Here is a 12,031-nt window from a genome sequence, read left to right as displayed (position 1 = left end):
ATTTTCCACACTTCTAGAGAATATAGAGAAGAAGTGCACAATGCTAATATTTTTTTAAAATAATGCATAAGAGATACATTAAATCAATAAAGAAAACATTACACACACTACATACCATGTATTTGACGCACACACGCATGCATACAATTTATTGTCAAACTTTTGTTCTTGACGTCTGTTGTCAAATTGAGATTAAATATTGTTTGTCTTTGCTAATATTTTTTATAGTGTTGTAGCCTTGGCGAAATTTGTGATTATAGAAATATAAAATACAATCATAATAGTGTACAAACTTACAATTCCAATTAATTATAGTCGAATTTCGACTACTGCGGGACCACTAGTACTCGTAAATATCCATAGGTAGTCAATGCTTAAAAAAATATAGAAACTCAACGACAAACTAAAACTTTCATTTCAAACTCTTGAAAATATAATTTATCGTACCTATTTAATATACTAATGCGTTCCGACCGCAGTCAAATAGCTCTCATCATTTTCATCATTCATTCATCCGTCGTTGGCATTACACAGACTCATACATTTTACAACTTAAAAAAAACTGTTTTTATTTTTCATAAAACTGTCTGCATAATTTAAGTTTTTTTTTTAATTGCTCTCCTATTTTTTTTTTCTATCGTGTACGATCGCAGTCGCTTAAGGGCTCACAATGAAACTTAGATAAGACTTATTCTAATGAACTTAACCGACTCATATTAATAAACACTAATAGTAATAAATATCTAACCCGCAAATTGCTTAATCATTATACAATTGAGACCTAGACCTCAAGTCTCAAGGTGGCTCAACATCGTGATGTTTATGCGCTCCCGTAACCACTCAACATCAGATGGACCGATTCATCTGTGTACGGTTTCATCTGCCTATATAATAAATAATAATAAAAACGTTCAGAGGTCGAACTAAACGGGCGTCCATCAGGCTTTATCGGATGCGTGCATCTACACGGGATAATCTCATCTATTCATTTCAATTTGCTGTCGTACTGATCGCGAATTATTGACGGAGCATAATCTAATCGAAATCCCTAAGCATGGCATTAAATATGCTCAGAGGACAATATAAAAAAATGTAGCAGACTAAAACATAACTTCCAAATGAAAACTCAAACTGCTATTATATAGCTGCTATGTGGAAGTAAATCGTGAACATTTGTTGAGTACGTATTTCATTAGAAAAATTGGTACCCGCCTGTGTTTCGAACACCGGTGCATCGCTCAACACGAATGCATCGGACGTCTCATCCGTTAGTCCCACTACGACTTCAAACTGTGTTGTGTTGTGTGTATGTTTGTATCTAATGGAGCCTTTGAACGTAATTCTCACAGACTTCAAGACGTTTTATCAACTTGAAAATTTGCACACGCATCAAGAATAAAAGTCCGCTGTCCATGAAAATTCACATTTTTTTGATAATATTGCTATATTATCCTGACTAGTATAAACCTGATAAAAAGAAGATTAGATTAATTCTTACTTTTGCTACTCAGGTGTGTTTTTTTAGTTTTTTAAAATACATAGATTAATTCTTGAATAATTTGCAGAAAAAAAAGTCGCCATTTCTCCATTTACGTTAGGTTAATGGCTAAAGAGGAATTTTATTGCTCAATATCCCAGTGGAAGCTGTTAACATGCAATAAAGCGCCATTCTTAATTGAGTAAATTGCCTAACAGCACACGAATTCATTTGTAGAAAAAAATACGGTGTTACATTTCTTTTGCGGCTCAAGATTATATCACGTTTTGCCGTTTTTCCTTTGCATTTTATTCCTGCTTGTGCGATAAGAATGGATAGGATACTTGTACCTTACCTTGCGAGTTCAAGATGCGACCACCATCAGAAATTACCCAAATGAATAAATCAGTTTGAGTCTTAATACACGTTGTTATTCGTTCTTCGTGTCGTCTGTGAGCATAATAATATCTTCGTTGTCAAATCTCCCGTGACTCTTTGGAGATGTCGGCATTTACAGTATTGTGACTGATAAGTAATATTTATCATTTTCGCTTAGAAAAGTTATCCTTATTGCGCATAGCAGATACTGGTTTGACAGTGATATGTCAAGTGTAAGTATATTTAGCAAAATTTTGATACCTGCTCTTGGGGTCTGATTGAACACTGTCATAGTCGTATCAAACAAATCAGATCATTCGAAAATTCTGTTTTTTTTTATCTATGCTGATAGCCTTGAGATGCTATTTCAGCTTCTCCTTGACGTGCAGGTGAGCTCACGGGGCTCAAACCGGGAGTGTTGCTAACACTGGCCCTAGCAAGAGCAGCGCTTCGCAGAATCTACCACCGGATTGGAAACGTGACCTACTGAGAAGATCCGGCGAGAAACTCAGTGGGCTGTGTTTATGGGTTAATTCACTCGTCGAGCCCTTCGTCGCAAGCGACGGGTTCGACGAGGACGGTGACCAGTGCTTGTGGTACCTTAAAGCACCGTTAATAGATCGGGAGGATCCGTAATGACGTGTTTAGGGCGACGTCGACTGTTTACCATGCGGTCTACAGGATCGGTTATATAAATTCCGTAATTACTATATAATTGAGAACTTAAAGCTCAAGTCTCAAGGTGTACGACGACATTTCATGTCTGTGAACTCCCGCAACTACTCAATACCAGGTGAGCTGTAAATATAAATCTGCTTTTTTGATAGCATGATCCCATCATTCTCTTGAGATAACTTAATAGAAATAGATATGGAATATCAATTTTATATTTACATCAAAACAAACAATATGTTTACACATTCATTTTATTCTTAAACTATTCATAAGAGTTCACATTTAATATTTATGTGCTGTACTAACAAAAGCACAAAAATAAATTTGTAGAACGTAAAATTTATTTCTCTTTTGCCAACAAAAGCCAATGAGCTTGTAACTTATCCGATTGTAAGTTCAAACAGATCTAGCAATAGGGATATTTCCTGTGTTGCATTGCGTACAAAATTGTTAAAGAAAACCCTTTTTTTTAATATAAATATAGCATTATAATTAAAGACATGAGTGGATCAAAGGGTTAAGTAAAATTTTTCAGATTTTTGAGTTTTTAAATTGAATGAACGCGTTATGTGCTTATAAGCCATATTAGACCTTAAAACTCCGGCCTTAAAGGCTATTATTATTAGGCTAATTCAGAAATTGCATGTGATGAAGGAACTATTTACGAAAAAGTACAAGTAACAAAAGTTTGATGCTCGTTTTCTCAAAATTAACAGATTGTATCATATCCCCTTCATCCACCCATATCTTCAATTGTGAAATGTAACAGCTATCTTTCTCGCACGCGCAGACCAACAACGCAGTGACGTCACTGATTATTCTCTGCGTCCTTTTTCAGTATTAGAAAATTATCCCCACCGCGACATTTAAAAGGCATTTTAAAGTATTATGTATTACTAAAATGGCTCATTGCTGTTCACAATCACACAGTACAAGAGTAATAAATTAAATAACTCTATTGAACAAGCTTCTCTGTAATTATGAGTGCAAAATATATACAATCTCACTTATAATCACACGCGATACATATTATTCGTCATGTTTGGTTTTTTCCGCCAACGATTACTAACTTAATTATTTGTGAAACATGCAGCGTTATTATATATCAACAATGTGTTACATAATATATTATCTACTAGCGAAATCCGGTCACGCTCCCTTGTGACTATTAATAATTGTATGAATAACCTGTTTTTTTTTTAAACGGCACTCCCTATCGTACTTTGATGGTACTATGACTGAATCTTCCCTGAAGCTCCAACGACAACTGCACCAAGTTTCATCACAATCGGATGAATGATTTGGAAACGCTATTTTTATTATGACATATATGCTTGTTGGACAACAAAAGTGGCGGATGAAAGGCGATTGCATGCAGCAGAGATGCGAATGTTGCGATGAATGTGTGGAGTAACGAGAAAGGATAGAATACGGAATGAAAATGTTAGAGGAAGTCTGAAAGTGGCACCTGTGACAGAGAAGCTGAGGAGTGCGCGTTTGGGATGGTATGGACATGTGATGAGACGAAATGAAAATGAGGTTGGTAAGAGAGTGTAACTATGAATGTGGAAGAATATAGAGAAAGAGGTAGACCTAAGAGGAAATGGATAGATTGTGTGAAAGACGATATGGGTAAAAGGGGAGTGAGCGAAGAAATGGTATATGATAGAAGAGTATGGAAGGAGAAAACATGTTGCGCCGATCCCAGGTGACTGGGAGAAGGGCAGGATAATCATGATATATGTATAAATCATAATTATACTACAATATTTGTTGGTATACGTTGCTGGATAGTGTAGTGTATAAAAGATAACGAGTACATAAAAAGTAAAATAATTATATAATGAACCAATTTTGGTTATCAAAATATAATAGAATTTGTATGATGGTATTGATGGATGAAGACGGCATAGTGTTAAACAATAGTGATATTAACACGTGTCTCAATTGAATATTATTTACCTATAAAAGTTTTATTTGCTAATGAATAAAAAGTTTAATTAAAATATACATAATATAGCTTATTTATTGTATGGCAAACTTTTCGTATCTTGTTGTTTTTTTTTCGTGTTTTTCGATTTTTATTTTGACACGTACGAATTAAGATTCTTTTTTGTTTTGTTTTAAATTTCAAATTAATAAGCATCGAAATCAAATTTACTATTAGGTTTACACTCCAAACAATTTATTGTCAAAATTACGTGACATTTACGTTCAGTGTTGCAATCTTGAGACATCTTGGAAATCAATGGTCTTGCCAGATTAAAAACTGTAGAACTAATGATTTTTTACAATATCGACGATTTTTCAAAATTGCACATCAGTCTTGAAAATAACCATCACAAGTGTCAGAAAATTATTTTCAATTTTGACGTGTATGTGTATTCGTTCGTTAGGATTTGCCCTGGGTAAGATGTTTTTTATTTTATTTGTTTATTGCTTAGATGGGTGGACGAGCTCACAGCCCACCTGGTGTTAAGTGATTACTGGAGCCCATAGACATCTACAACGTAAATGCGCCACCCACCCTGAGATAAGTTCTAAGGTCTCAGTATAGTTACAACGGCTGCCCTACCTTTCAAACCGAAACGCATTACTGCTTCACGGCTGAAATAGGCAGGGTGGTGGTACCTACCCGCGCGGACTCACAAGAGGTCCTACCACCATGTCCCTTCGAATGTAATTCAATTGTTTGGGCGTCGCATCAAAATAAATATAGTACAATATTAGAACCCATATTATGTAGAACAATTTCAAAATGTGTCTATACCTAAGATATTATCAGCTATTGTCTTTTTTTTAAATGAAGGATTGTGGCCCGAAGAAAGGTCTTTCCAGCTTTACCAGGACATCAGCTATTGATAAACTTGACCTAAATAAATAAATACAATTAACTACTTCTTCTGAATATTAGATAGAATTTTAAATAATAATAAAAAATCTAACTCATTTATAAGGTGAGCATACCTTATACATTTCACTTAATTTATTCAAATAAATATAAAAATAAAAAAATATTACATAAATACAATTGAACCTAAACATTTCTAATTACATTTATGCCATACTTCCCCATTCTTATAGTCGATTCATCTCGCACACAGTTACCGGGTCACGTGCCCTGGTCATAACTCAAACTCGTGGTTCAATGCATGCCGGTCGCGTGCTCAGCCCTGAGCTGTCAACCACTGACGTCTCATGATGTATGTTAGATGGAGGTTGGAAACTTAGAAATTGAAATTATAGAGGGGATACTTTATCATGTCTATTGTCTATGGGAAGATGATCGCGTTTGAAGACCGAAGATGTGTTGATGGAATTGCTTAAGTAGAAATCTGTATACGTGTAGTGATAGAATGAATGCGGAAACAGATTTCTGTTTATGTCAAAAATATTTGTGCAGGCTTGCGCGAGCTAGGCTATACAATTTTTAACACGCTGTTATTAGCTTGACCTGTTCTGTCAATAAAACAGTACTTTCAACGTAATCTTTACACCAACATTCAAGATATATCAAGGACCGATGACAATACAACAATTTTATTAATTTCACCTAACATTTTGATGACCAGTGGGAAAAAATACCATTTTTAGTACGATATGTTAATACAGCGTGTTGTTTTTAGTTTTAAATACATTATTTTTATTTATTAAGGGAGGTAGGCAGTCACATTATTGTTTATATGCTATCTCGCGAGATTAATTCGCTCGCGTATTCCCAACTTAAACTTCTAATATACAAATTCAAGTTCCAAGAATTTTTACTGCTTCATTAATAGCATATAACGCATTATATACGTAATTGCGTATACGCATGTCATTAGTGTTAGCAATTTCTTTTGTTGTTCACTACTTATTGTGACGATATTGTAATGCTCATTAAAACAATCGGTTTCTTCAATTTTACATTTACGTTAACTAGAGGTCCCGCAGTAGTCGAAATTCAACTATAGCTAATTGGAATTGTATAATAAATTGGTACACTATTATGATTGTATTTTATACTTCTATAATCACAAATTTCGCCAAGGCTACAAAAAATATTAATAAAGACAAACAATATTTATTCTATTCTCAATTTGACCACAGACGTCAAGAGCAAAAGTTTGACAATAAATAGTATGCATCCGTGTGTGCGTCAAATACATGGTATGTAGTGTGTGTAAGGTTTTCTTTATTGATTTAATGTATCTTTTATGCATTATTTTAAAAAAATATTAGCATTGTGCACTTCTTCTCTATATTCTCTAGAAGTGTGGAAAATTTCATACTCCTCCGCCCGCGCAATTTTCGTAAAAAGGGATACAAAGTTTTTGCTTCACGTATTAATATATAGATTCTCTTGACGTGAGTATGACGAAAACAATCAATAGAACGCGACTAAAGTTAATTGTTAAAATGACTTTAAAAATTGCATCAAATCTTCGCGCATTTGACGATACTAGTTTAATTTATGTTATATTTGATTTTTACATTACAATGATTAAATTGTTTTAATTCCTATTAAATATATTATTTTTTACTATTAATTGGCTAAGTTAGGCACTATGTAAAGCAGACATCCTATCTAATTTTAAGCAGTTTCCGAGAGCCAACAGACGTCACTACTATTGATATACGACAGTTTGACAACTATCCAAACTGGAATGTAGGACTTTTCGTGCGGACTTGCAACATGCCCTTCTACCAATAATTAAATTAATTTGTTATTTCTATAATTTTATTATTTTAATGTACAACATTTGAATTTACCCAGCAAAGTTTGAAATAGAAAGAAAACCTAATTATAACATAATTAATTATATTGCAAAACATCAACCTTAAATTATATAATTATTAAGATTTCTGCTTTGCAGGTGCATTTAGTACTTACGAACTTAAGTAATGTCTAATGCTTCTACTTTTCGACCCGCGCTATTTTGAAACAGCGATACATTTTAAAGAAATTTCCACTTGAGAAACACAGACAGTGATAAAATGTATACTATAACATCAAAACTAAACTCTAGTTAATAGAACATAAGGCCTTATATTTTGGTGTCGCGGAGCATTAACGCTGCTTCGTATGACGGGAGCTCGGCGTCCCCGTGGTTCGATTGGCAACGCGGACACGGCTCTGTAACAGTCTCCTAAAAATAAAAATAAAAAAAATATTTTCAAAATTTGAACGCAGGATTCAAAATGTCGCGCAACGTAAATGTAGATTATGGAAAAAATGGGAATGTCTTTTCAAAGCATTTTGATCACTATGTTCAGCTGTGTTTGGACAAAGTTCAACATCTCAACTAACGAGAATGGACTACTAAAATTTTGAGCAAATCTTTGATTACCTATGGTATTATATACCTATGATATCTATGATTTGATTATTTTTTCAAGAAGACCCACCTACTTGTATAAGCTCGATTTTAGGGTAACACGTGAAGGTTAATAGCCTTGAAATGCACCAAAATAGATTGAAAGAGGCTTTTACATAAACGAAATTTAAAAGATATTTAACGTACCAATTTAATACATCATTTTACGAACAGTGGAGAAAAAAAGTTTTTTTTTATTGCCTATTAGGTGGACGAACTCACAGCCCACCAGGTCGTAAGTGGTTACCGGAGCCCATAGACATCTATAACGTAAATGCCGCCACCCACCTTGAGATATGAGTTCTGAGGTCTCAGTATCGTTACAAGGGCTGCCCCACCATTCAAACCGAAACGCATGACTGGTTTACGGCAGAAACAGGCATTTTAAAAGCTCACGAACCTGCAAGATATGAGCGCAGTCCTTGTGATGAGATTGTCCTTCTGCCAGAGTCTCATATGCCGGTGGAGGTCCTGGTACATCAATTTGAACCTGCAAAAGAAGAACACATTTCAATTGATTCATGATCGTATGTTACACTTTAATTTGGCCTAGCCAAAATCTTCAGGCTATTAAAGGAATTACCCAAATTAATACCCAATTAATTTTGAATACTCTTCTCTTTCTCTTTTCTTCTTTATATTTAAAATATGTATGCAACCTACTATTTGCATGGAATAAAAAGCTTATAAAATAAAAATAAAAATTTTGAATACACTTAATGTTTTCTTTGGTGCTCACGAGTCTTATGCCCGTATCTTTAGACGTTTCGTAAAATAGTCCTCCACTCTTAACTCATCCGATGATGCTCGAGCATTCCTCCCAAACTTACTCGAGTTTGGTATTTTTAGTCGACCATTACAATATTCATCAACTGTCCTCGAGTGAGGTAGAGTCGCGTTATTGCGTCACAACGACAACATCAGTTTGAGGAAAATTTGATCAAGCTAGCATCAAACCCATAGAGTTCTGTAGTCTATGGTCATTGTTTAATGTCAAAGTCAAGCTGCCGCTGTCAGTTTGACACTAGAAGCATTGAACTTGTTCTAATTACTTATAATCGCATTGACTTTATTTATTAGGTAGTAAGCAAAATATGACTCTTATGTAGGTAAATAAAATAAGGAGTTTCAAATGTCTAACCACGAGTCTAAACAAGAGTCTAACCTCGAACTATTTACTTTATTAATAAAATATAAAAATTAAATTATCAAAATATGCGCGAATCATGCACAGATCCAGGCCATTGCACAACAATATCATATATTTCCATTTGCGGTCAACATACTATTTGGACATTGATAGAAAACCAGCCTTGAGGAACGTTGACTTGACAGTTCGTTCACTCCACTCCGGTTAGAAAAAATTTCCAAGGAAGTTTGAGTGGAGTTTATTTTTACGACTAAGCATACCAAAACGCGCGTTGGAGGTTGAGTCGAGTCGAGTTAAACTCGCGTGAACCACTAAAGATACGGGGGTCAGACATAATTAGAACTACTTTTAATTAACGGCTTAACCTCGCATTTTTATTGTCATCGTATTATTATTTCCGACGCTTCGTATACAGTACAGCTGTCATGGTCACCGATGACGACACTCATTCGTCGCAGTTTTAATTAAATACCTAATGTTTTTGTCCAAAGACAATAAGAATCTGTACGCTAAGTTAAAACGTATATGAAGTGCTTTCTTTCGAAAATCTGACACGGAATCTTTCACAAAAAATCCTAGTACAAACAACTGAACGGTGTAGACCTAAATCGGACTTATAATAAAATCCAATGATAGTTTTTAGCAATATTAGCTTAGTCTAATTAGGAATAAAATCTTAATTTGGTCTATTCCGAATATTTTAAGATCGAAATAGCCAAATCTGTTCAGGCATCCTCAAGTAGTACTATAATATTACAATAGTATTTTTATTTATGTTTGTATGTATACTGGTGGTAGGACCTCTTGTGAGTCCGCACGGGTAGGTACCACCAACCTTCTTATTTCTGCCGTGAAGCAGTAATGCGTTTCGGTTTGAAGGGTGGGGCAGCCGTTGTAACTATACTGAGACATTAGACCTCATATCTCAAGGTAGGAGGCGGCATTTACGTTGTAGATGTCTATGGGCTTCAGTAACCACTTAACACCAGGTGGGCTGTGAGCTCGTCCACCCATCTATGCAATAAAAAAAATACTTTTTTAGAAATGCCCAATTAAATGTTTCATACTCAACGTATCCAAGTTAGAACGTTCTCCTGTGTTACACAACAAGACAACAACAAACATTTACGACCCTTACACATCTTTAACACTACACTAACCACTCAATGGGCGACCGAACTACAACATACCTACACTATATATCCTAATATATATTTTTGTTACAGATGGCAAAATACATTTGAAGATTGCTCAAAGACCTTAATCAAAAAGCGATTGTAATGGTGAGTACAAAGATAAAACCCTATAAGTAAATGATTTTACCTAAACCCAAATAAACAAAAGACGTATGACTTATTATTAGTCTCTAATTAGTATCAATAAATAATATAATAAGTAATCAAATAAAGCAGTAATCATATAAAGGACCTTACTTAAATTAAAGGAGCAATACTAAAAAAAATTACGTAAAAATAAACCTCTCACGAAACATATTGTCATATATAGCTAATAGTTGCGTATTACTGTAAAATCTGCGGTTAGCCCGTCATAATATAATTTTAGCCCCATATGACGTAACACTCAACGAAGTAGTTTTCGCTCGAGTATTACAAGGTGTAGCAAACAAAAACACAGTTATCCTGTTTCCTATTATAAGCATTTTTTATTGTTTAGATGGGTGGATGATCTGACGGTTCACCTAGTGTTATGTGGTCACTGGAGCCCATAGATATCTACTAAGTGAATGCCCCCACCCACTATGAGGCAAAAGTTGTAAGGTCTCAGTTGTTACTCCACCCTTCAGAATTTATTGACACTAAATTAAAAACAATTGATAGGGAGAATCGTTTCAAATTATGCTCTTAATCCTTGTAATACAACATTGGCTGAATATACTCATATAACTAGTATAGTAACATCTGTTAACATTTGACTAACGCGGCCATAAAGTTTCATAATAATTAATATTTAGGGGATTATCGCGTTACGTCAGAGATTAACTAACAGGCCCTAATTAGTTTTGGTCGGATGATTTTGCAAGTCTAGACACTGTCGAATGACGTCATAGGCGGTTTCATGAAAAAACCCTACCACGTAAATGTACGCAAATTAAAAACTGCACATGTTCAAAGTTGCACGAAATATCTTAGAAATTTGCACTTAATAATATTACGGGACAATTTAGACAGGACGCTTAGGTTTGAAACTTTAATAGGCAAGTAAGTCTACTTGCAACGTCGCAGAACTTGAATCACAGTTTCAAACACAATAACGTATCTATAATTAACCTGATAAAAATGATAATTTAAAATAATATAATAACAAAAAAAAAGATATATTAATGGATAGAAAGATACTTGATCTCGTCGCTGCATCGAGAATCTGCAGTAATCTCATTTTATTTCGAACGTGCAAATGTAAACATGATGGTTAATAGTAAAAAGTATGTAGGTATTCCCTAAAAGGTTATAGATAAAATTGTCAACTCTCTCTGTGCCTATTTGTGATCTGAAACTCGATATGGTTGTCGATAAACCATTTTATATCATATATCGCACCTTTAGAATTCAAGTGACTTCATTCAAAATTCTTGTTTTTTTTTAAACGCCAAAAATGTGTAATTAAAGAATTATAATTTTTCAGTTTTGATTTTAATACTTTAAGCCTTAAAACTCATAGGTACCTAAAAGTTAAAAGTATGCGCTTGATTTAAAAGAGACGGAAAGTGTACTTTGTCCTTTTTTAACTAAAATTTAAATTAAGTTCTAATTAAAAAAAAAAATATAAATTAATAGTATACATGTTATAGTAGTACAGCTGTAAAAAACATTGTGTACAAAATCAGCATTTTGTCTTGCTTAGTTGTGCCTGTTAGTATGGCTTATGTTGCAAGCCGAATTTTGTTTCTTTTTACTTGTGTTTTTTATGTATCTTTTTAGCTTGTGATTTGAATTATGTGCCTAATAAATAAATAAAATCTTTCAAAACATAAAA

General features: G+C 34.1%; 2 protein-coding genes across 3 annotated transcripts in view; one reads left to right on the top strand and one right to left on the bottom strand.

Moving 5' to 3' along the window:
• The window catches only part of FDL (fused lobes), an 88,751-nt gene that overhangs the window by 26,926 nt on the left and 49,794 nt on the right, over positions 1 to 12,031 (top strand). For both annotated transcript variants that reach the window (XM_028171376.2, XM_028171381.2), the window contains exon 2: positions 10,264 to 10,320. The gene's annotated coding sequence lies outside the window, so the exon portion shown is untranslated. The remainder of the gene's footprint in view (positions 1 to 10,263; positions 10,321 to 12,031) is intronic.
• The window catches only part of LOC114240736 (uncharacterized), a 35,670-nt gene continuing 26,406 nt past the window's right edge, over positions 2,768 to 12,031 (bottom strand). The window contains exons 4-5 of the mRNA XM_028171396.2: positions 8,288 to 8,377; positions 2,768 to 7,659 (exon numbers count right to left, since the gene is read on the bottom strand). Of these exons, the coding sequence (XP_028027197.2) occupies positions 7,558 to 7,659; positions 8,288 to 8,377 (192 nt within the window). The 3' untranslated portion in view covers positions 2,768 to 7,557. The remainder of the gene's footprint in view (positions 7,660 to 8,287; positions 8,378 to 12,031) is intronic.

The sequence above is a fragment of the Bombyx mandarina genome, chromosome 19 (assembly GCF_030267445.1).
Source record: "Bombyx mandarina strain Sakado chromosome 19, ASM3026744v2".
In the NCBI taxonomy this organism is placed as follows: domain Eukaryota; kingdom Metazoa; phylum Arthropoda; class Insecta; order Lepidoptera; family Bombycidae; genus Bombyx; species Bombyx mandarina.
Note: the sequence above shows the minus strand (reverse complement) of the source record. Positions and strands in the feature narration are given on the sequence as shown.